This window comes from Temnothorax longispinosus, chromosome 1 (assembly GCF_030848805.1).
Source record: "Temnothorax longispinosus isolate EJ_2023e chromosome 1, Tlon_JGU_v1, whole genome shotgun sequence".
NCBI lineage: Eukaryota > Metazoa > Arthropoda > Insecta > Hymenoptera > Formicidae > Temnothorax > Temnothorax longispinosus.
In genome coordinates this window covers 11,834,328-11,861,607 of record NC_092358.1, presented here as the reverse complement: position 1 = coordinate 11,861,607, position 27,280 = coordinate 11,834,328, and the positions used below count along the sequence as shown (strand labels likewise).

The window sequence follows — 27,280 nt, the reverse complement described above, 5'->3', positions numbered from 1 at the left end:
GAAATTTAGTTAGCGTATGAATTTTTTGTTTACGAAACTTCCATGAATTTCCTACAACTTCTCATTGGGAGAGTACGCGTTACGTCACAATGAAGATCAATTGAAAAAAAATGGATTTTTATTAAAATGTTCACATAGATTCGTCTGACATACATTCGTTGATGATACAGCACATTTTTTATTTATTTTATTTTTTTAAACCTCTTGAAAAAATATACATATCGTCAAATCTGTGAAGCCTCTTCTTTATCATATATTCTAATTCCGCGATACACTGATAGTTGAATGTGAACGAGTTGTTCCTCAATCACATAATTTACAGACAAGACAGAGAGATGACGCATGCAAGCTATTCGCGTAACAAACTTATATTTTTTATATCTGCGGAATAATATCTATTTATTTATAACTGGTACTGTAAATTCTTGCTCTTGATAAGAAAATTGAAGATCCATTTTCACCGTGAACTTTTCTGTTGCGTCATAAAATGATGATTCTATATGATTACTTACACCTAAGGGTTAGCTCGTTAATATTATCCCGCGAGTAAATCGAGGGTTTATTTCATTCGTCGGCCAGACAAAACTGCCCTGGTTATTAACGACTGAAATACAAATGTTTCGGGTATGCGCGACGGAGAATTAGGAGCGGTTAGAGGCTGGCGTGATCTATTCCCCCGTTGGTATCTCTCTTATTAAACAACGTATGTTTAATAAGCTTGGCGCGGCGTATGATAAATGCGACGAATTTGCAACAATATGTCGCGGGAGAAACTGTGAACTGAACTTCAATGTTTGCGGTATACGAACATGTATAATATATTATATATGTATCCGTCTGATTAATTCTCATAATGTCGAGGAGAGACCATATGAACTTTGTGTTATTAATACGATAAATTATTTTAATGTACCAAATATATACCAGATTCTTTATCAAGAAATATTTTACGAATTATTTTATTATAAATTATTTAGCTGTATTGTACACATACATCGTTTGTCCTATTTTTTCAAATGGATATAGGTATCTGTATTTTTCAATTTATTCTATATAAAAAAACAGTTTGTTTGAAATCAGTAATTAAATAAAACGGGCATACAGCCGCAATAGGATGTTAAGTGTCGTAATATTTAATTAAGTCGAATTGACAACAAATGTTTCGGCCTGACATTAGGCTGTCCTCAGTGTAATAAATCAAACAAAGCCGCAGTACAAAATTATTGCACAATCCCATACAGAGTTTTACAATCGGCCAGTATTAGTTATACTGGCCCAGTATTGGGCCGACTGTAAAACCCTATATGGGATTTTCGATCGGAAACGCACATGTCTTACAACTTACAAGAAATAAAAAGTTGAGAAGCAAAGTATAATAAATGTCGAGACGTAAAAATAGTTAATGTAGTAAAAGGATCCATGGTGTCCATGCAGAAAGTTATATTGTGAAACAGTCACTAATGATATTATAATTAGTCAGAGATGCGAAGAACAAATGTATAGTTTGTTTGATTGATTTTTACACTTTTGTTAAGATGAATAGACGTGTTTTCAATATTAAAAAATAGTTGTTGTATGTATAAGATATTTTAGATTTTTAATAAATATTTCATGGACTGTTTTAAAAAATTGTGACGTTAGAGCACTTTACTTTTGGAAACTTTTTCGGAACGAATTTCTTCAATCGCAGAGATCCGAGGGGAATTCTCGTTTCGCGGATTTTGCCGGGCTGAAATCGTTCACACTTGGATTTTGTCTTGTCTTCCAAGAAATCTCACTCGGATAATCCTGTGCCAGGCACTCAACTCCGTCGCGTTATGCTGAATTCTTGCCAAAATCGCGGTGAGCGATATGCGAAATCGATATTGTGCCGATTGTGAAAGAACACGCGATTCTATCTCAGCCCTTATCTCAAACGATTCTTCTAAATAATATTCACAAAATAGCTTTCAAACTGACTTTATTAGAATAAACATATTATACATCGATATTCATTACAAAAATTATTTTTACTCCATTGTATCAATAACCAAGTACGGTTATACACAAAAAAATATCGTGTGACTACAAAAGTATTACATGTCAATCAATGTCAGTTTCAATATACATTTAATTAGAGAGAAAAATGCCATTTACGATCCAAACTGGATCTTGGTAGCCTAATAATAATATTGTGTAAATTTTTACACTTTTTTCAAACTCAGTAAACGGCGCGTCGATTTTTTGTTGGTCTTTAAAACATAGCTCTTTGTTGGAACAGTAAATTCACATGCTTAAGGATGTTCTATAGGTACCGTCCCAAAAGTACGCAGGAAATATTAAAAACTCTGATATTAATTCTCCAAGGATCCAAAGACAAAAAAATGTATATAAATAGTTACGGAACATCTAATAGAATGTAAAAGACGTAGATTTAGTGATTGTAAATAACTGTTATTATTTTTTTTCAAAGAAAAAAATTTTTAAAAATTGTAAATCGTTTCAAATTTTGTTGCTATATTTTTGTTTGTTGATGATTTGCTTGTGTGTAAAATATTATTATATTGGTTACATTTTGTTGGCGAAAATCCCGTATACGACTCGCCATGCGGATTCGGCATTATGGAGGGCGCTCTCTGTACACAATAGGGAGCGCGGTGTCGCATCTATACTGATGTTCTCATCTCTACTAGTCTCTCGCCATCTTACTGTACCGGTCACACGCGGCACATGTAACGTTCTTCAGAAAATATATATTGAGTTCTAACACTAAAACTGTTGTATATCACGCGTCACCCCTATCAGGTTATGGGCCCAGACGAGATATACGGTGCGTAGTGTTTTCTGAAGAGACGGCGAGTTACACCGCCCCAGTCAAACTCCCCGCCTGGCAGTGTCCTCGAATCGGATCACGCGGGAGTATTAACGGCGATCGGCCGCGAGGCCTCACGCCACTCTGACACGCTTGGCTCTAGAACACCGTGACCGCCGGGGCACGAAGCCCTCGGGGCACGCGCTCCGCCTAACCGAGTAAGTAAGGAAACGATGAAAGTAGTGGTATTTCACCGGCGATGTTGCCATCTCCCACTTATGCTACACCTCTCATGTCTCCTTACAGTGCCAGACTAGAGTCAAGCTCAACAGGGTCTTCTTTCCCCGCTAATTTTTCGCGAGCGCGAGGAAACGTCGAACGAGCATCGACGTGGGCGCGAAAAGACGGTAAAGGTGCATCGCATGAGCGCGAAAAGACGGCGAAGGTGCATCGCATGAGCGCGAAAAGACGGCGAAGGTGCATCGTACGAGCCCGAGGAAACGGCGAAAGTGCATTGTCGCGATCGTGAAGAGACAGTGTGTGCATCGTCGCGAGCGCGAAAAAACAGCGTGTACGCATCGTCGCGAGCGCGAAGAGACAGTAAGCGTGCATCGTTACGAGCGCAAAGAGACAGCAAACGTGCATCGTCGCGAGCGCAAAAGGGACAACGAATACATCGACGCGATCGCGAAGAGACGGCAAAGTGATTGACACGATCGCGAAAGAGAAGAGGGAAAAGGCTTCGCGTTGTGCATACACGGAAGTCATCGTGCGCGTAAAGGCTAATCGGCCATCTTGCATCGGGCGCGTCGGTATAATAGTAGCATATCGTAAAGAAAGTAGATCGTCGGTACGCGATTATGGCCGCGAACAGTGTCGTGCGTATCGAGGCGCTCGGGCGCGACAACTACGATACGTGGAAGCTACAAATGCGCGCGCTGCTAATAAAGAATGATGCATGGGGTTATGTGAGTGGCGAGATAGCGAAGCCCGAGAACGCGGCCGACGTACGAGAGTGGCGCACTAAGGACGAAAAGGCCAAGTCGGACTTAATTTTATCCATAGGAGCGAGTCAGTTGAAATTAATTAAAAACTGCGAAACTTCGCGTGAGTTGTGGATAAAGTTGGAAAACACGTTCCAATCAAAAGGACCCGCCCGAAAGGCCACATTATTGAAGACTCTCATCCTGAAGAAGATGTGCGAAGATGGCGACGTGCGCGAGCATCTACATGATTTCTTCGATGCCGTAGATAAGTTGTCAGAAATGGACGTAATTATAAATCCAGATCAACTTGCCATAATGATGCTATATAGTTTGCCGTCAAGCTTTGAAAATTTCAGAGTCGCAATCGAAAGTCGTGACGAGCTTCCTACACCTGAAAATCTACGTACCAAGATAGTCGAAGAGTTCGACGCAAGGAAGAGCACAGCGACATCGAATCAAGATGCCTTACTCATCAACAGGAAGAAACGAAATTATTCAAAGCATAATTCGACTAACAAGGAGGAACAGAAAAAGGACAAGTGTTTCAAATTCAAATGCTACAAGTGTCACGAAAAGGGGCATAAGGCCTCGGAGTGCCCGTCACAGAAAGCGGATGATAAAAGCAAGGTATCTCTTCTATTGACCGAAGACAGATCCGATGTTTGCCAGTTTGCAGACTGCACATCTAAAAATCGGTGGTGTATTGACAGTGGATGCACATCACATATGTGTAAAGATATCAGCCTATTCACCGAGATCAACAAAAGCAAATCCGGCGTTTTGAAGTTGGCCAGTGATTCATCCGCGAAAATTCAAGCAAGAGGTGTGGCGGCGATCGTGACGACTGCGAATGGAAAGAAGAGTGAAGTGACTCTGAATGAAACATTGCACGTTCCCGAACTACGAATGAATCTATTGTCAGTCTCGAAAATGACAGATAGAGGTTATGGAGTATCGTTCGAGAAACAGAGGGCCATCGTTACCGACCAAAAGGGACGCACGAGGTTGATTGCTAAGAGGATCGGTGATCTCTACTATATCGACGGAGAGTCATCCGATCATTGTCAAGAAGCCAGCACAATGTCCGAGGAGAGCTGTCATTCGGTGATATCGACGAATACAGGCGAATTTTGGCATCGACGGATGGGCCACCTAAACTATCGTGATCTCATACAGGCATCAAAGGATGGAGCCATCCGGGGTATAGACTTACGGCATGTGCCTGAAGACTTGAACTGTGAAATATGTATTCAAGGGAAGATGACACGACCATCGTTTCCGAAAAAGTCAACACGAGAGACCGAAAAATTGGAACTAATTCATACCGATATATGTGGCCCAATGCGAGTTACATCGAATGGAGGATCGAGGTATTTTATCACTTTTACCGACGATCATACGAGATGGACGGAGATAAGGTTCATTAAAAGTAAGGACCAAGCGCTCGAAGAGTTCAAGGCATACCAAATCTTCGTCGAGAAACAACATGGCAAGAAAATAAAGGCGATTCAATCCGATAATGGCCGCGAGTACGTCAATAAGGAATTCGACGAATACTTAAAGACCCAGGGAATTCAACGTCGACTCACAACGGCATACAGTCCGGAGCAAAACGGGGTTGCCGAAAGAAAAAATCGGACTTTGGTGGACTCTACGAGATGCCTTCTACTCCAGTCAGGTCTACCTCCATCATTCTGGGCTGAAGCTGTATCCACGGCGAATTACATTAGGAACCGCTGTCCAACAAGTAAGCTCAATGGAAGGACCCCACACGAAGGCTGGAAAGGCAGGGCTCCGACTGTAAGTTACTTCAAGAGTTTTGGATGTAAAGTATTCTGTATAAACAAAGTTCCCACGAGAGGAAAACTTGACCCTCGATCCAAGGAGGGAATATTCGTCGGGTATTTCGAGGAATCGAAAGGTTTTCGAATCTGGCTGCCGGAATCCAAGAAAATCGAGATTACTCGGGACGTAAAGTTTCTGGAAAACTCTCTGGGAAGAGCTAAAACACCTTTCGAAGATTTCTATTCACAATCCACGGACATGATCCCGATTGACGGCGTGGACGTCAAATTGTCCTCCAGTTATAATAACGTGGAGCAAAGGAACATCGAGGAAATTGCTGTGGAACCAGATGAACCAGAACCAGGGGAAGCGGATCCAGGGGAAGCGGAAATAGAAGAGCCAGAGGGTGGAAATGAGGGACTCGCACAAGTCCGTAGAAGAGGTCGTCCCCGCCTTATCAGAACCGGGCGGCCCGGGAGACCTCGAAAGGAATATAGCCACGAAGCCCTTGAACAAGCGGAAGTGGCGTGTGTGGCCGAAATCCCAATAACGCAAGCCATGTCGGATGTGAACTCATCGGAATGGATGGACGCGATGGCGGCAGAGGTGATATCTCTGATCAAGAACAACGCATGGCAGATCACAGAGTGTCCGAAGGATCAACGAGTAGTTGGGAGCAGATTTGTTCTGCGTAACAAATATAACTCCGATGGATCTATCGAGAAACGAAAGGCACGTGTTGTAGCACGCGGTTTTTCTCAAAGACCAGGGATCGATTATCACGAGACGTTCGCTCCAGTAGCAAGAATGAGCTCGATACGAGCTGTGTTGGCCATAGCAGCACAGAGAGACATGAAGATCGAACAGCTCGACGTAGCAACGGCATATTTGAATGGTGAAATTGAGGAGACAATCTACATGGAAGCACCGGAATATCTAGAAGATATTTTGGAACATATTATTCGTTCTAGAAGCGTGGACAGTTCCATCAAGGAAACGGCGAAGAAGATGTTGGAAGACATTCAGAAGCCGAACGCAGTTTGTCTATTAATTAAGGCGTTGTACGGGCTTCGACAGTCAGGTAGGACCTGGCACGATACACTGAAGGAAAAGCTTGAACAACTCGGAGCTGTTCAATCGAAGGCCGATCCATGTGTATTTCTCATTGGACCTATCGAGGACGGAACATTTATCATCGTATACGTCGATGATATAATAATCGCTTCTCGCGATACTGCGAAGATCGCGAAAATCAAGAATCATCTCAGCGCTAACTTTGAGATCAAAGATTTGGGCGACGTCAAATACTGCTTGGGTTTGGAATTCTTAAGAGAGAAGAATGAGATTGCCATAAGACAGAAAGGGTATATTAACGACATTCTCGCAAGATTCGGCATGCTCGACTGTAAGCCGGTGTCCACTCCAATGGATCCGGATGTAAAGCTGATCAAGGAGGAGGTCGGCACGGACTATCATCAACCCGAGGTTCCCTATCAAGAACTCATTGGGGCACTGATGTATCTGGCGACATCGACACGACCCGATATAGCTCATGCTGTCAGTCGCCTTAGCCAATTCAACAACTGTTACACGGAGACTCACTGGAGGGCAGCCAAGCGGGTGTTGCGATACCTCAAAGGGACTAATAATGTTGGTCTAATTTATTCTGTTTTCAGTGATCCTCCCGAGATGTTCGCGGATGCTGACTGGGGTAACTGCAACATGGATCGTAAATCCTACACTGGTTACACCTTTCTATTGAGCGGTGGAGCCATCAGCTGGGAATCAAAGAAACAGCACACTGTGGCTCTATCAACAACTGAGGCCGAGTATATGGCTCTTTCTGAAGCAACAAAAGAAGCTCTATACATGGAAGGACTACTCGGAGAACTCGGGATAACTTTGGATGGAATCACCATCAAGAACGACAACAACGGGGCTCTAAAGTTGGCAATGAACCCCGTTTATCACGCTCGGTCGAAACATATCGACATTCGACATCACTTCGTGCGTGACGCCGTTAGCAGAGGTCTGGTCAAAATCCAACATGTATCCACTGACGAGATGACGGCGGATATTCTCACGAAGGGACTGCCTAGAGGGAAGCACGAAGCCTGCATGAAGTCCATTGGACTCAAGACCATCAAATAGGCGGAATCCGACCGATGCGATTCGAGGGGAAGTGTTGGCGAAAATCCCGTATACGACTCGCCATGCGGATTCGGCATTATGGAGGGCGCTCTCTGTACACAATAGGGAGCGCGGTGTCGCATCTATACTATACATCTATACTGATGTTCTCATCTCTACTAGTCTCTCGCCATCTTACTGTACCGGTCACACGCGGCACATGTAACGTTCTTCAGAAAATATATATTGAGTTCTAACACTAAAACTGTTGTATATCACGCGTCACCCCTATCACATTTTGTAATGTTTACACTTTTCTCTGTAAAACCCTTTGTAAAACGGATATTCAAGAATTGATAACTTTTTATCTAAATTGTCAATCGATTTGAAATTTGGCCCCGAACTTTGAAAGAGTACGCAGAATATTATATGAAATTTTCATCAACTTCATTACATTTTGCCTAACTATATAAAACATCCTTAAATCGATAATCGATTTAAATTTTGATGCTAGTAAGCATCCTTATTAAATCACGTTGTAAAGAATTTATTGCGAAAAATAATTTACTGTTCCAACAAAGAGCTTTTAAGTTATTATTAGTCTACAAAGATCCAATCCAGATCGTAAATGACAATTTTCTCTCTCTAATTGAATGTATATTATAACGGTCTTGTTTCACTTATTATTTTAGTCCCAATATAGTTTCATTTTGACTGAATCGCTATGATATTGGCGCGATAGGGAGCACGGCCTCTGAAATTCATCGTCGGTGATAAATTTTCATAGGCTTTTGTCCGACAAGACAATAAGAGAGGGTAGATTCTCTCCATCTGGATCCCGACTTTGCGCGCATTAAACGTAAAAGCAAGATAAGAGAGGGTGCTCTGGTATATGCTAACCAAATGATGGTTATGTCTTGCTTTTCTTCTTCTTCTTTTTTTCTTCTCTTCTTTCTCTCTCTCTCTCTCTCTCTCTCTCTCTCTCTCTCCGAGAGCGTTCTATCTTGCATGCCCCTGACAGCTTTATCGATTACTATTGGACCTCACATATCAATACTCGTAGCCGATACATCTGGACCAATCGCTAGCACGAGGCTGCGCTCTACTCCCCATCGCTTGATATACTCGCGCCCGGCTAAGCGAACCGTTATATACGTTGGATACATAATGATTACCTCTTGCATTACACCGAAACTCGCCGACATTATAAACAACATCATCGTCATACACTCCGGCATCCCGGCCAATCTTTCTTCGTTATTAACGATAACGCGCGCTCTTCTAGGTTTCTCTCGAGGCAGTTATCTCTCTATCACAGGTAAAGATTTACCGCGGTTTCTACACAGGAATACTACATAAGAAAATAGGATGTCGATAAGAATATTTGTTATAGATCGTTCGCCGTGGATTTTCGCTTCCTGGTAGATCAACATGAAATATTGACATAATAATTCTAAACTTTATCTTTATCTCTAAAATGACGCCGGTTACATCATTAACGCCCTTTATAGATATATACACGTAAAATTGTTTTTTTCTAAATTGATGAATAATATAACGTGTTTTTTAATTACATGTTGCGTCATCTCGAATAAGCGACACGAGCGTTGAACATGCTACGACAGAAATGCGAAATGGCTGATCTGTGGTGGCCCCATTTTTCGTGCCGCCTACGAATCCATGCGGGCCGGAAAAATCGCAAAGATAATCCGCCGTCGCGGAATGAATTTCACGCGGGTGATGTTATCCCACGGAAACGATATCAGGTCCCGGTCGGCGCTCACGTATGATCCTGCAATCTGGTTAGCTGGCGTGAGATTGCGCGGAAATAGTGAGGAGATCGGGATGCTGTTTGAAGCGGTGCACGACAACGACGAGAACGACGCTGACATCGACAACATCGACGACGATATGCATATATGAGAACGCCGGAAAGATCTAACGAAGTTATCGCGGGTGTCTTTTTCGCATTAGAGAACGAATTGCAATTATGCGGCTTAGCCGATAATTTCTGTTCTTGAATTTCTCTCGTAAAATATCGTATTCATTTTTTGATATAATATTGCCTTTGCAAGTATATAAGTCTGTACAATATCAAGATGAAATCCCATTTTTGTTAAAATTAATAATTTTAATTTAGTATAATTTAACGTAAAAAAATATCGATACTATGTAATATAATGTACATGAGCAGAATAAGAAATGAATAAGTTTCAAACCGACATATATAACATGCATATGTGTAAAAATGTTAGTATTTTACTTCCTAATTAATATTCAGTAGGAGATAAAATTGGCCATTATCTTTTCATTAACCTAATTTTTATAGATCATTATTATCATTCTGTGATGTTCTTCGACGTTTAATGAAACATGCGCGAGTCTTCCTTCACGTGTCTCTATCTCATACTAAATATCTTGACAATATTATAGGGATTTTCCGATAAGTCAATTCGTTTCTTAATTAACGTCCATTCATTCCCCATTTGCGCCCCCCTCTCATCGCGCCCGCTTATCCGATCGCTCTCCAACGTCATTTTTATATCTCTCGTTATCTATTCATTCCGGCTTATCGGCCTGGAGCGTACCATGGGCTCGCAAAGATAAAAAGACGCATATTCAGGACGTTATTAGAAGGCCGATATCGACATAATGTTTTTCCCTCAATCTTTTTTTTTACCGTGGGTGACTGACTTGTTTTGCACAAAGGGCGATTCAGCACCGATTCGGTATCCTTTCGCTTCTCGATCCTCGCTCCTCGCCTCACATCTCGCCTCGACGACTCCATTTACATTCGAGCGACGAGCGAAGCCCCGATCGTGGAGAGGAATGAGTCGTTGCGCCGCTCGCTGCTTGCATTTACGCCCGGTGACAGGTATGATGGATGTTTCGATTTTATCCATGGCCGCCGCCGTCGCCACTATGATTACGGTTAACAGTACGTGCACGCGCGACGAGCTACGAAATATTCAATCGATATCTCTCTCTCTCCGTTTCTCTTTCTCTCTCGATCAATCCATCTCGGTGCTTCTCTTGTAATTTGTGCTAAATCATATTAATGAACGTTGGCCTTGTTTCGCATCTCCGCAAGCGATTCCGGGTGTACACAGAAAAATTACGTACAAGATTAAACAGAAATCTTTATTCCAAATGAAAAATAATACGCACGATGTAATAGTTATTTTATGACCAATAGAATATAATAGTAATTGAGGCCATTGATGAAAAAAAGGCACATAGGCTTATGTGCCCTTTTCCCGTAAATCGCCTAAATTATATGTATAAAACACATACCTGAGTCGATTTAGATGATTTACGGAAAAAGGGCATGTAAGCCTATATGTATGTACCCTTTTTCCATCAATAGTCTCAACTTGTTTATACCTTCGCATATGTTATATGTACAAAAAATTTATTTATTTTTACGAACATGGTAAAAACATATTTTATATTTGTGTTGAAATATATCCATGTAGAAATTTTTTATGTTAAATTTGTAACATACACTTATGTTAATTAATGTAACATATTGTTATTTTGAGCTTTTCTGCGTTAATATTCAATTGTAAATGCACGAATTCTTGGTGACATATTTTATATATGTTAAAAAATGAACAGATAAGTTGTGTTACTTCACTCTTTATAATAGTTGTCATCTGTTTTCTGTAAGACAGTGTAAGAAAAAAAGAAGAAAGAATAAATTTTAATGTAAAAATAACATTTTATACTTTAATTAAATTTAACATTATAAATATGTTAATTTAACATAAACTTTACTTCCAGATAGCGTTCCATGTGTTACAATTGTGTGTTAATTTTTCTTAACATAAAAATTAAAGTGGATAAATTGGGACATGTGAAGTGTGTTAAATTTAACACAAAATTTTTTACTGTGAATTAAATATCTGTTTCTTTTGATACCGTTTAACCATTCGTTCAAAGCTTGTTTTTTTTTGTGCAATATGATGCGATAGAAATCTTTTCCTTTACAAAGGGAGAGAGAAAATTGTTACTGGATTTGCAAGATATGTTGCACGTTATAAAACGCACTTTTTACGCGGGATTCCTCCGCGACTGTCGCCCGAACTCGTCGGTTATGTAATCGCGGGAAATTACGAGGAGGAGCGTCGGCAGCCCCGGTGACAGGAAGTACTTACCGGTCGCGCGATTCCCTAGCAAATACTCATTCTGACTACCGCGGCGAGCTAATAGTCACCGACAGAGAGATGCATTGGCGGCGATGCGGCGCGCAGCCATCCGTCGTCGCCTTCTTGCTCCGTTGATCTCGTCGGCGAAAGTCGTCGATGTCTGGCGACGATAGCACATGCACTCGTTCCGACGTTTTCATCATCAAACGTCTCATAATTCTAATATATAAAATTTATTTTGCGGAACAAAAATTTAGTAGATTTATCTTAGCTTTTTTTTCTCTCCTTTTCGATTCCTTCTTTTTTGTTTTGACTTTCAAAAAATGCGCGATATCTATACTTGGAAAGAAAACGCAGAAGAAGGTAAGACCAAAATAATGAGCTCTGAAATATTTATCTCTTTGAAATGGATGGAACGAGTTCTTTCTTCGCGTAAATTGCGGAATAAAATCAAATTGCATGGAGAATAAATATAATAAGATAGTAATTTATCTCTTTTGAGCAAATTCGATGTAACGTACTCGCTCGAGCCAACGTCCCGACGTCGCGTCGGCTCGGATTCAAGCTCGTCGAGGCATGATCGAGAGCACGTGAAGATCCGCGAAAGTTGGATCGCGACGCGCGACGGGACGATCTGGCCGCGGCAGAACGATATTAAAGTTTGTCGGTGATATTCGGTGTTACACCCCGTCGCGCCGCACTGGTGCTCCAGAAGTTTCGCCGACCGAGAGAGCGACCGGTATATAAATACACCTTTTCTTCTTCCGGCAGCGTCGCGGTCGTCGTTGCGGGGCTTGGAAAAAGTTCGGGCTGTCGCCTCGAAGGGGCGGGGAAAATAGGGGATGTCTCTCCACGGGGGACGGGTGGCTTGAGCAAGATTGAAGTGAGATGGGACAAAGTTTCGAGTGGAGCGAGAGCATATTCCTTAGATTGAATTTGGAGATACGGACATCCACGAGCCGAGAAAAATGCGAGCGTGTAATTTCTCGCGACGCACACAAGGTACAGGGGCGGGGGAGGGGGGGGGGAGCACCATTCGCCGGAAAAGTATGACGCTGACTTTTTAAACGAGAAACTGCCGCGGAGGGAAAACGAGCTTGTCCGCGGTGACGCTGCGAGCCGTTCTTCGCCGGCTTGGATGAGGAGCTGGGAGGGATGATGGTCCAAGTTTACTCCGATCGGGAAGGCGCAATTGAAAACATATGTACCGCGCTTCCTCGCTTCAATTTTTCCCTCTGGACGAGACAGCGCGGTTAGATTCGCGCTCACAGTTGGAAGACGGCGTATCATAGATCTTGGATAGTTGAGCGCTCAAATTCACCTGGGCGACAGAACAGGATGTATTATTAATCGATACCCGCGCGCGGCGAAATGTATCTTATAAATATTTACGATTATTTTAGAGAGATGAATTATGTTTTATGTTCGTTTAAATTCGAGTTCGAATGCACGAGTGTTCGTGAAGCGGAATATTCGTTTGGGTGATGACAAATAGAGAAGATAGACGGCCGCACAACTTGTCGCGCGGCAATAGGATCTCCCCTTCACTCGTTTCCTCGACGTTTGTTAAGCGGGGCGACACTCATTCTCGTCTAAATCCATTTTTTGCGACCTCCTTCGCGCGACGGCTAACGAAAGAGAGCGTCTCGCTCTTGGACAAGTTTAACCCTGGCGGGCGGCAGGAAACCGCATTTTGACGCACGTAAAATGCACTCCCCGCGACTTTACGGCGTCATAATGCGCGCGTTTTCCATCCCCCGGGAGGGGATGTGCGCTCTCTCTCTCTCTCTCTCTCTCTCTCTCTCTCTCTCTCTCTCTCTTCCTCTCTTTCTCTCTTTTTCGTCGCCCTGTTTGCCTGTCCGGCACCCGCTCGCTCTTGTCCGGGGAGATTTACATGTCTTTAACGCGGTAAATGGACCTTTTAAGGCGGTGCTTATTATTTACGAAAGTCCCTCCCGCTCATCCCTGTATATAACACGCGCCGCGATCCTAATAACGAGTTTTTTATCAAGCGGTACCTTCCGTGACACGTGCACGTACTTACATGTTTTACTTTTGAGTCTTCTTTCGAGAGGGTAAACGCGGAGACTAATGATGCGAATCGATTTCCCGCGACAGGATTTGCTTATTTGACTTTTGTGTATGTCGTGCGTTTATGTTTCTCCAAGAAATCTTGCTTATAGTTTTGCAAATGCAACTCATAATTGGCTTATAAATTAGATTTAATGAGGATTTGAAACATCATTGACAAAAATATTGCATAATAACAAAAAGACTGCTCATATTCACGGGGAGAATGTTTTGTTATATTTTACCCTTAAATTCACTACAAACTTGGGACAACTTGGCAACCAAGAAATTTTTAAAATATACAAAAGACATTTTACAAACAACGTGATAAAAATTACCAAGCAGATTGGTAAATTTTGAAAAATTATTGAAATTTTCTAGATATATTTTAGTAAAATTAATCAAACACATATTTTATATTTTAATGTAATAGATATTAATATTTTTTATTATGGTGGATGTTAATCAGAATAGCTCGCATAAAATTCTTGGTGGTACATGTTGTCCCACAACTACCATGATTTCAGGGTAAATTTTAAAGAAAAATTTTCTCCGTGTTGTAGTTTTTATGGCGCGTTTATTGAAAATTTAAGTAGATTACATAGTTTGTCGAGTTTTTGCATTAGAATTTTATTTCATTTTATTATTGTATTTATACAAATGTCAATTATTGTTAATTCACTAGCGTTTCATTAAGTTGCTGTTTTCGCAAAACGAACATGGTTATTGCTATCATAAAATTCTATAAACCAAAAGCGATTAATATTTCGATGAGCTCGGTAACGTGTTCAAACATTCTCATAATTATGGAATAATATTTTCTCGGGCGAGCATTCGCGCGCGCGGCCGCGTATTGATCGATAGCGGATTGAATTATAATATGCATAGCGGAAGTTTGCGAATTATAATTGTGTAACGTACATATATCAAAATTTATGTCCTTGATCCAAACAATATGCAAAATCGAAATTTTGACGTGGCCGCAATCTAGAATTATCCAGAACTGTAACGCATTAACTGTTGCATCAGAAATTCATGTTTATCCTCTCAGGAATAATGATATATTTTAATACATTTTAATCTCAGTGTAATTTTATACATCAAATTTTTACTTCTATAAAAAATATTGGTCTCTCTCTCTCTCTGTCGTTTTTTTTTACATAATTTATTATAAACGACAAGATTTGCGAGAGATAGTTTAAAGAAATTGAGTTTAAAGTGTTTTAGATACATAAATATTGTAGATAGCCTGTATCATACATGCGTGGCATAGCATGCAAGCGAAATATATTTTATTCATGCGATAACGTTATTTCTAACGCGCGGTTGTTAATCGCCTTTCAAAAGTTGATGCCGCGTGAATCATTTATGAAATGATTTTAACGAATCAGATTGCTCGACCTGACGAATGGCAGGGGAGAGGGAGACAAGCCGACGCGATTATTGCGGCTTGCATAAAGTTCAATCTACGATAAAAACAGCGCGCGCGAATAACCGAGTTGTTTGCCTATCAGATACCCGGCTCGCTCGTACGAATTTCATGAATTCCGATCTGCTCTCTGTTCGTGAATGGTCGCCGCCGGCCTGGCCCGGCCAGTTGAAAACGCAAATGTTGGGTACACACGCTGCATCGGCGGCGGCAATCTAGCTCCGAAATAACTAACGCACATATAAACATACAAGCGATATCAGCGGAAACTTCCGAATTCGAATTTTCCTCATCTACGGACTCGCCGAGAGCGATATTGAAAATAAATTCGCTCTTAATTAATGAAGATTTAATCGGGCGTTCGCTTATCTCGTTTCCGCACGCGATTCCTTAAATTACGATCATACGATGGCGGTTTTTCCCCCGAATAGATAAAACTAAAGCCCCCGTCATTAGCGAAAGAGATATTTACGATGCGTTTAACGCGTTCTTCAACGCTATAGAATTTTCCGACCGTAGATTACGTTTTACAGACGAACGGGCGTGCAAAAGGATTAGCGGGAATGTATAATTAAAACGATACATAATTATATTCCGCACGAGCGAGCAACTCTTTTGCGGACGTAACATAGAATTAATTTCATTATCCGCCCGAATTGCGCGGTACTACGTTAATGGAAAATCCCCGTAAACGTCATAATCGCGCTGCGAATGCGCGGATTTACTGGCGTTTAATATAAATGCGGGTGGCTTTTAGCAAAACACGCAGCTCGGCGTACTATGCCAAAAACGATTAGCTCTCGAGCCGATTGCGCCATTTTCTTTTTTTTTCAAAATTAATGCGGATAAGCAACGTATTTACCCATTGTTCTCATTAAAACGAACTAAAAATTGATATTCCACATTACGCGATTGCTAGATGAATAATGGTATACCGGAAAGAGAGCGCATTCCATCGATAATCTTTATGAATAAGCAATCGGCGCTAATTTTACCGCACGAACGATAGCGAAAAAGGGCGATGTTTCTCGACACTCTCCGCATTTCGTATTTATACGAATAGATATTGCAGCAGCGGGAGGAGATAGAAACGAGCAAGAAAGGGCGAGAAGACGATATTGAGAAAACACGTGATGCTGCTAAGCATAGCCCAGCCTGCTGTAGCCCAGTCAATGGGTAGGTTCGAGGTTGCAAAAGGTCAAGGATTGTTTATATTCGGCAATTTTGTTTATTTTGGGGTCCTAATGAAAACCCTAAGTTTGCGATCTCGGCAAGTTGCCGCTTGCGCCGCCATTTTACAAAAATGGCACCAAATTCCGGTTTTTTGCGAATATCTCGTTTTCACTGCAATTTAGAGCAAAAGTTTTTGATACAAAGTTGTTTTCTACAACTTTTGTTTTAAACACTTTTTTCTCAGATAAATAGTTTACGAGTTATAGCAGAGGAAAGAGCGCGTTTTTGCAATTTGTGAAAATAATGGATTTTCCCTGGATTTGAAGGATTAATTATTATCGTATTATTATAGTATGATTATATCATTATATATGTAAATACGTATAATATATTATTAGTATATTATATTATGTACACATATATACACATACACACACATACATAGTACTATAGGTCTATTTTAAATTAGCGCCATTTGTAGTAAAATTTTCGCAGAGGAACGAGACTAGAAGCAATAATCGAAAGCTGAGAATTTAAGCTTTAAAATGTCTTTTTAAACATCGCTCTGCCGGCTCTGCGATTATTTTTCACGAAGATGTGTAATTATAAATGACGTAAAATCGTTTACATTGGTTTCAGTGAAAATGAGATATTCGCAAAAAACCGGAGTTTAGCGTCATTTTTGTAAAATGGCGGCGCGAGCGACAGCTTGCCGAGGTTGCAAACTTAGGGTATTCATTAGGACCTCAAAATGAACAAAATTGCCGAGTATAAACAATCCTTGACCTTTTGCATCAAAACGCCTTTTTTGTCTCTATTGTCTGGGCTACTGGGTATTATGAGGAAGAGCAAGACCAAATTTAACGGGGGTAAGAGGGGCTGGTAGAGGAGTGGGGGGGGGGTGATGAGAAGTACAGTCGCGAGTGTCATTTGCGGTACGTTCTGAGCCGTTTAAAATGCATTCTCAAAGGGAATCGCGAACGCCGCTGTAATTTTCCGCGCGAAACGGAGCATGAAATAAAACGGGGGTGCCGTACAGCTGCAGCACATTTCCTCACCCCCTCACCCCCTCTGCCGCGCCCACCCGCGTTGCACCCTTGCTTGCACTATCCCGGCTCTCTGATACGTCCAGGTTTATTCTTCCCTTCGGTTGCCCTCGACACTCCTCGACGAGGGTTTTAACGATAATCTTTCCGGGAGAGACGCAACATCCCCTTCGCCCATTTTTCCCCTCTCCCTCACTCTTTTTCCCCGCGTAAAATCCCCGGTACGCTATATACACCGCCACCGGTGGCACCGGCGAGGCGTTCCCAGCTATCTCTCGGCGTTGAGTTTGAGTATTAAAGATAGAGAAGAATGCCCGACGTGAAAATGGCGTTTCTTTTTCTATTTTCTTTAAGAGGGCAAGGGGAGTGCACTGACCGAGAAACGCGCTATTTTCACGTGGCACGCGCGCGAGAATACGCAGCGGAAAACTTAACAATCTCATATATATATATATAAATAATCCATTTGACAAAATTTAAGATACTATTTTTAAACGTAACATATTAAATTGCATTGAATCAAATTAAAGAAAGCTGTATGTTTTATTTTTTTTTTATTTTTTTATTAGTTATACATTTAGTTTTTTAGGTTGTTTTATAATTTTATTATTCCATAACAATAATATCATTATCATTGAATAATAGTCATAATTACCGAAGAATGAATTTGTAATAGAACTATAATATTATTCTACTATGAGAGAATGTATACTGTTCGTCTAAAACGTAAATGAATTATAATTTATTTGACGGCATCTCGGCTCGCATATTGCTTATTATGACGTCGTGAGATATGTCAATTACGGAATCTCTTCGTCGGGAATGGTAGCGCCATTAATGTTTTCTTCTTTATGAATAATTTTGGTGCCACTCAAATACGAGCGAGCAAGCGCGCGCGCGCGGGCGTGAAATAATGGCTTTTCTCCGTGGCCTAGTGGTCTATTTCTACGGGATTTAACGTGCAATTAATAAGAATTACCGTGCAATCTCCAGTCCTCTCGTGAATGTTCATCCTTGCACCCCCCCTGGATATTAAATCTCTTTAAGAGCGAGCGAGAGCGGCTGCATGTTCTTGAGAGGGTAAGAAAGTGTAAAGAAGTCAAAAGCGGGGAATATTAGCCGCTGCTTTATCTGTCTCTAGCCAACGTGGGACTCGCGTTTCTCGCCAACCTCTGCGATTCGTTTTTACATCGAAATTTTTATCGAAACGCGTCACAAAAAGTGGTAGAAGTGGCCACATTAACGAAATTCCGTGGATGCATTTTGCGCTTCCGAAATGCCACTGCTATCCATCGCGCATAATTGAGAGGTTTGAAAAAGCGGCGGCAATAATATTCATTTGCCGGCATTAAATGGGATACCTATATTATACATTGCACCGTATTTTCTATCTCTCAATAATAGATCGTCTCTTGATAACATAACACGTAAAATTGCCTAATCACATCGCTGTTATTTTTAAAAGCTGATATTTTTAAAAGCTTTTTTAAGTCAATTAAATAGTTAAATTTGTTACATTTATTTTTTTTGCTGGAATAATTAGATAAAAATTGATTTGTTGTTTCATTAATTATGTTTTTGATCAGTTATGTAACCATATATTATGTGATGAAAATTGCACAATGCACTTAATGGACTCAGCAAACAATTTACAAATCTTGATAAAATAACAAAATAAACAATTTTGTTTATTGATTGCCAATTTTCTATATAAAGTATTATTGTATTTTGTGTTGGAGAGAAGATAGCTGAAATTTTACTTATATCTTTTATATCGAAATAAATTGACTTGTCGATGGGTTAGTCTGCCGGTGAATAATCGTGCTCCTTCGGTGATCGTTTATCTCAATAGGATTTAATATGCAACTGGAACGGCTACAAGTCCTTAATTCCGTGCGAATAATAAAGCGAGAGACTGGATACATTAAGCAAAAAATTGCTCTCATCGACTGAAAACAATTACCTAAAATTTACCAATAAAATTTAAATTATATATAACGATTTGTAATATAAAGTTTGTAATACTACGTATTTATTTATAATTCGTGATTATTATAATTATCTATATTACTTTATTGGATTATTGTCATTAATACATTGAATGATTATTACATTTAAATATAAGATTAATAATTCTCTCTGGATAAACCGATTACTCTTTAAAATGACAAAATTTGTGCCGTGAACGCGTGCATAAATATCTAATAATAATTCGGTCCAAACACAATGATGCCAGGACTTTGTAGATGTAACTACAATAATTTATTATTCACTTGGCGATATCGCGTTCCTGTTTGACGAGGCGCAATCGATGACTTCTCGTCTCGAAAAGAATGCCACATCGTTTGCTTTAACGTTTCCAGTCACGTGAGATAGCACCGTTTTCTTTTTGGTTTTTCCTATGTATATATATACGCTATCCGTAGCGCGTTTCAGGTTTATCGATGCCGCGATTCGTTGAATCTGTTATTTATTTGTTCGGAAACACTCACTCGATGCGATTTCTCGCGGGCGCGCGCCCGGCTCTCTCTCTCTCTCTCTCTCTCTCTCTCTGCGGGGGATATAAAAATAATCCCCTTATGTGTAGAGTCTCATAATGCGCTGCACCGACTCTCCGATATCGGAAAGAAATTTTCAGCACGCCTTACATTCCTGGCCATTACACATTTTCTGACAATAATATTCTCATTATGAGAACCAAAAATTCCGTCATCGTGTATCCGGTGAAATTCTTCACTTTCATATAAACAAGCTTGAGCATAATGCACACAAATTTATTTTTAATAGAAAAGTTTACTTCGTATTCATCATGTTATTGTCATGCATGAATTTAATGTGATTTATTTACTGGAAGTAAATCCATTTCTTCATACATTCATTTAAATTGCTTGTTGAACATTCTGTACTATATTTTTCTAATAAACATTTTGATTGTAGCCCCTATAACAGTCGGCGAAAACTAATTATCTTGCGTAGCCACGAGATTCTTAAATCAGATAATAGTTGCCGTCCGTCCGTCACTTTGCTCATCACTTTGCAATTGAATTTCTGTTAATTTACGATCGAGTAAAACTCAATGTTGATCGATAAGACACCGGGTAACTATGCGGCGGCGGGCGCCCCGTGTTACCTATCGTAAGCCTGAAAAGAAACCGCGACGCGTGAGAACGGGGCATCACCCTATAGACTGTTGTTTTGCATAGCGGGCACAGATAACGTCTCTTCATCCGTCTGACACAGCGCGCGAGCTGTTATCTCTCGCGCGCCGTCTCTGAGGCCGGAATATCGCATAATCGACGGAATAAATGTTTCGTTACTTCGCGGCCAAGTTCCACATGCCGCTTTAGATATAAAGAAGAAGGCAAAGGCGCGGCAAGTTTGCGCGAGCTTTTCGCCCCATGTTACCGAATCGTCACAGCCGCGACCGACGTAAGCTTGGGACGTTTATGCATTATTCATAAGTGGTTGCACCACTGGCGATGGTCTCAAAAAGACGTTACGTAATCGCGCGTCATGAGAATTGATATTGCGTAAACGATAAAAAAAAATGAGGTGTAGAAAACGCGACGCAGTCGGCCAATTTAACTGGCAAAACACTTTGCGCGAAGTTGAGCGGAAAAAAAGATTTATTTTAACTTTATATTTATTCTGTTCGACGTTTGATATTTTAATCATTACTTCGCAGCGAACGTATTTTGCGTAAATATATAAAATCTGTGAACGCCTCTTAAATCTTGACGTTACAAACCTATCTACTCTTCGAGTGTGCGAGCAAAAATATTACAGACGGAGAATATTTGAGCAATATGTCCTTTGCATCGTAAAGTTCAAGATTTTAGTTTAAATCTTTATCATATATGCACATTATGCGCATGTGCTGATTTAGAATATACGCTTGTTACACTCTATCTTCTACATATTGCACATGGCGTACGTGTTGCATTTGCATACGTGGTGTACGATGATATACAAATTCATTTCGTATGCGTAATTCGCACATATTTATGCGCGCCCCTTGCGCCATCGCGCCATCGCGAATGCATCGGTATGCAACCAGCATATCAGCACTTTCAAGTTGCCACAATGTGCAAGGAATTAATTCTCACAGATTTTATCTCCAGCTTTTCTCATATATATGGACTATTAATCTTTCACAATAACATTCTCACGCTTTTATTTTAACATTCCTTTCTAATTACGTCCATTTCATAATTACTAGATGTTAATTAGCGATATATATGCATGTGGGACGGAAAATACTGAAGGACTCAATAATTTAACAAATTGATAAAAGCGTGCAGTGTGTTTCTTCTTAAATAAATAAATGAACATATTTTTATCAAAGTTTTATGTGTATAATTATTTTTTATTATAAGTAAATTAATCATCAAGAGCATATACTATATATTATAAATAGACAAATGACTACATGAAATCGGTCGATTCTACGTAAGTGTTTTTCAAATAAAATTATTTCGTCATCTCTCGCACGACTCCGACGCAAATGGTTAGAGAATTTTAGCTTATTGCAAACACGGCGTGCAGTTTCTGCTCAATGAAACGGCGTTGACACGCGCATTTGTTTGACCACCGTGACACAATGCAACGTACAACACGCGGAAGGTAAAAGCGTTGCATAAGCGCGCGCGCGCGATAAGTATAATGACTCTTGCGTAAGGTACAACATTGTTGATTACGAACAACGCAGTGGTACATTGTGCTCGGCTCCGGGATAAAGTCCGTGAGTGAATACCGCGACGACGACGACGCGCGACGGTGGAACTTATTGTTCCTTTAATTAGTGCATCTCGCGATGTTATACGAACGTGCGCGCGCGTATGTCGGGCGTAATTTGCGTCTCGTCACAAGAGAGTCACGCCGACAAGTACTTTATTGTTTATGCCCAATGTCGACTAACGCGTACAGCAGACCGTATATATTCGTCGATAATCGGCTAAACACACATTTTCGTAATAATTTGCGTTCTCCATTCACGTTTAGCGGTATACATAGCGGTCCGCCTCGAGTACTTATCGGTCCGATAGAGAATTATAATTGGAGTAAGCGTTATATAGATCAAAATTGTCAGATAGCTGCATCTGGTTAATAAAGCAACCGTTCGATTTCTTATTTGCCTGTTAAACGAATTGTAATATAATTTATAACAGACGATGGTAATTTATTTTGCGTTTTGAATAAGCGCACGCAGAAAATGTTTTTATTTATACATATATTGACAGATATACGATAAATAATAACGATAAACATATGAATGTAATAAACAGAGAGTATCAGTTCAATATAATCATATAACTGTATATACATGAGCATCAAATACGCATTAAACAACAAACTGCGCGAATTTGTTAACTATAAAAGTACGGTTAGTTTAGAAAGTTGAAAATTTGTAGTGACACGGTATAAACACGAATATATGATCGTGCGATGAGAGTCGGAGAGTTTAACGCCAAATGCTAATGAAGGCTTAGGATCGAGTTTTAGATTGAGACTGTCAAAGTAATTGTGCTGAAAGCGCGGACGAGAGACGTTTATGTAACGTAAAGCGCTAATTCGTCTCGCGTTTTGGCTTTACGATTCCTCGAAGGACTTTCAACCGTTATCGGAGTTAGTTCGCGAGGATATAACGGAAGTTTGGAGAACGGTCAGATCATGGCATGGCGGGGCCGTTTAATCGAGCGAGAAAATATTTAACAATGTGGAAAGAGTGATCAGTGTTCGCTCATTATTTCACTAGTTAACTAATATTATCCAGCAGTCTTTAAGTCCGATCATTATGACGAACGCCAATCTAACGCTTTAACGATCTCGCCCGCGCAGCTGTTTCAGATTTTCTCTCCTTATTATAGGAAATCTTATATTTTTTTTTGCAATTAAATTGTTCAAGTTTCTTAGCTATTTGTAAAAGAGATTTACGATTGTTACTGCAATGTCGTAATAAAAGGAGAAACTCGACCGCTCTCAGAGGTGCATTAGTCGATTGCGATGATACTATACTTTGTACCTGTCACCGAGTTAGCACACTTTCTAACAATGCGCTCTTTCTCCGACCTGCGGTTACGCGACAAAAATCCTAAATTGCATAATCGTTCGATCGAACTTCCAAACTTTCTATCGCCGTGGTCGTTTCGCGCTCTCTCTCCTCGTCAGAATTGTTAATTTACGGTTTAATTTAATAGACCGACGTTTTCTGCCACAACTTTCGATCTGTTGACACAAAATATCTATAATTAAATATGCTAGATCTGTGGGAATAAAAATTTTACCGAACCGAAATATGTTTGATAAAAATGAAAACAGAGTTACTACACTGCTTGAATATTTGATATTATTTATTTCGTCAAATATTATCTATAAAATTTTTGTGACCTAATAATTGTGTAACTTTTAAATTATTGAATAATTTATTTCGTCATGCTTGAGGTTTTCAATAGTCAAAAGGTAAGTTGCGAGGCATTTTATGTACACGGGAGTTTCCTCGTTAATATGCGTTTTGTTAACCGAGAAGTGGATGCGGGGCCGCTTATCGAGCTTTTCTTGCAAAGCTAAACAGCGCGGACGGAAGTTGAATTTTGCAAGCAGCGACGGCAGTTACTTATCATTTTCCATAAGAGTTTTGAGACCGCTGCCAGGCAGATCTAGATTGCGAGACGAATGTTAATGGAAAAACCGCTATTTACGCTACTCTCGGCCGACCCGTCCAAGCGAAATGCTGCGAACACGCTTAACGTTTACCGCGGAGTGCATATCGGAAATGAGCTATTACGCCGCTGAAAGACTTCTCTTTAAACGTATTCACGTTCAAATATTCTTTTAGACCGCGTCTGGCGACACGCTCTTTCCTTCCGCCACTATTCCCTTTCTTGTTTCTTCTGGAAACTTCCCCGGAGCCGCTCTGTCCTCTGTAATTAAGTTCTTTGAACTGTATTTGCATTGTCAGGTTAGTCACCCGCGTGTTTCATTTATTACTAGGTTACTCATATCTTTTATCCGCTTTCCTCTCTTTAAAAATCCTCGAGGATGCGCGCGATTTTATCCACGGCGAATCATGTACCGTATCTCGTGATAATCAAGCTGCAAGCATGATCCACTCTCCCGCTTGCATTCCGCAGTATACCAGCAGCGATACGGTATCTCGCCCAGACAATAGCCGCCTAATGTAATTGCGTAGCAATCGGGCGGGCGATTGTAAATTTTAGCCCAGTTTCTCACAGGCGCGGAGAATCCCATCGACTAATTAGCGGTGGAGCGTCGGGCGATTGTTTTCTCATTTTCTTTCCTCTTTTTGCGCTCAATTAGCCTAGTCGCGCGGACGGATAATTGAAAATCTAATTTCATTTATTCCTTGTTGTTTCAGGTAAGTGACTATCAAGGGAGACAGAGTCAGAGAGATAGAAAGAGAGAAAGAGAGGGAGAAAGAGAGAGAGAGATGTAGAAAGGTAGAAAGAGAACCAGGACGAGAGTTGTAAGTAATCATCGCCCTTTATCTCCTTTTAGTATTTGCCTTTTCCTTCGTTGTTACTGCCGACCGGCGCGCGGGTAAGATAAGGTACACGGGTAAGGTACACGGGAGAGCGCGCAAGTTCTCCCTTTGGGAATTATTAGTAAGCTAAATTTGCCCCGGCGATTAAGTGCATTTAATCATCGGCAAGGTAATTTCGTTACTTCCGCCGCGCGCGATCTTCCGCCTCGGAGATATTTCCTTCCGTTAAGTCTAACGAGTGAGCGTTTACCGCCCTCTTCCAACTACGCTCCGATCCGTTTCTACTGAAAATGAGAAAGAAGGATCCAGGTGTTGCCTTGTCCTTTGACGCTCGCGTTTGCACTCGTTCAGATATTGGATCATGCATATTTTACTTTGCATTTTCTTATATTTCTGTTTCTATTATAAATTGAAGAAACATTATTCCTTTTTTTTTACAAAATATATATTCTCATACGACATCACGTGTGTGAGATATGCAGCTATTTTTTAAATTTCGGAATCTTTGTAAATTTTTCCTTAGCCGAAATTAGGGTATTCGCGACTCGTTAAAAGGTTAAAACATCAATATTATATAAGCGATATATTCGTTTATATGAATTTTGTTCTTGATAATTCATTAATTTCTCCAACTATATTTCGGTTTTATTTTCGCGGTATACGTACATTTTATAACATGTTACTCGTAAATTGTAAAATGACGAAAAAAGCGCAGAGAGAAAATCGCAATGGATCAGAATCGTTGATTTTTTTTCTATGATTTTTCCAGTCTATTTTGTATTAGTCAGATCCGGTCAGATCTGGCCCGGTCTGTCCCGGTCCAACGTCCGACGGACAAATACAAATTAAAAACATGAATTTGCCGGAGATAATGCATTGCTCGCACCGCGACGAAAAATCGTTTGTTGCTACAAAATCAGTACCATGTATACATAGATACATATATCTCGCGACAGCGAGAGTAGAGAGAAGGAGTAACCGTGTTAACTGGATATAAATTACATTCCCGTGTGGACACGGGGTAAATTCTGCAGAGCGGTTTAGCGCGTGCTAGCGATAACTAACAAGCGTCGAAAGCGGTGCCGCGTTTGTAAAATGCTTGATTGTAACTTATGCGACTTATTCATTACACCGGCCGACGCATCCGTGATGCGATTGTGTCGCGCGTGCTGTGTTTTTTTCGCAATTTTGCATCGCCGTCAACGGTACTCGTTTTGTCGCAGTTTTAGCCCAGTAAAATGACTCAAAATTTGTCGATTTCGAGGAAATAATACTGACTAGGCTGAAACTTTGTAAACAGGCTTGTTTTAGGGTACTATTCAACATATTAAAAGTCCCCACGTGTAGACGCTACGTTGCGGGGAGGGGAGGGTCCAAAAGGTCCCAAAAATCAGTTTTTCGCAAATAACTCGGAAAATATCAACTTTACAAAAATTTATGTAGATATAAAAATTGTAGCTTACAAAATTCCGCACAATTTCGTTTTTTATTCAAGTCTGTACGACCAAGTGGAGCAGAGATAGAATTATTTTCAAAATTTGAAGGAAATAATACTGACTGGGCTAAAACTTTGTAAACAGGCTTGTTTTAGGGTACTATTTAACATATAAAAGTCCCCATGTGTAGACGCTACGTTACGGGCAGAGGAAGGTCCAAAAGGTCCAAAATATAAAAAAAAAACCAGTTTTTCGCAAATAACTCAAAAAATATCAACTTTACGGAAATTTATGTAGATATAAAAATTGTAGCTTACAAAATTCCGCACAATTTCGTTTTTTATTCAAGTCTGTACGACCAAATAGAGCAGAGATAAAATTTTTTAAACACCGGTAGTTTTGCGACGCAACAAAAACCCGTACACGCGTCGCGCATTTTTCACTAATATCTCGAAAATGGACTCTCAAATCGAGGCTAACGCGTACGCGCGTCGCGCATTTTTCGCTAATATCTCGAAAATGGACTCTCGAATCGAGGCAAAACTACCGGTGTTTAAAAAATTCTATCTCTGCTCCATTTGATCGTACAGACTTGAATAAAAAACGAAATTGTGTGGAATTTTGTAAGCTACAATTTTTATATCTACATAAATTTTTGTAAAGTCGATATTTTCTGAGTTATTTGCAAAAAACTGATTTTTGGAATCTTTTGGACCCTCCTCTCCCCGCAACGTAGCACCTACACGTGGGGACTTTTAATATGTTGAATAGTACCCTAAAACAAG

The 27,280-nt window shown here is 40.4% G+C and overlaps 1 protein-coding gene across 4 annotated transcripts in view; it reads left to right on the top strand.

The window, feature by feature from the left end:
- LOC139808926 (CCR4-NOT transcription complex subunit 6-like) overlaps positions 1–27,280 on the top strand; it is a 386,829-nt gene that overhangs the window by 153,960 nt on the left and 205,589 nt on the right. Inside the window, exon 4 of one of the 4 annotated variants that reach the window (XM_071771460.1) lies at positions 9,289–9,916. The exons of the other annotated variants lie outside the window; for them this stretch is intronic. Coding sequence (XP_071627561.1) covers positions 9,289–9,482 — 194 coding nt within the window. The 3' untranslated portion in view covers positions 9,483–9,916. Of the gene's footprint in view, positions 1–9,288; positions 9,917–27,280 lie in introns of those variants that run through there. 4 annotated transcript variants of the gene reach the window in all.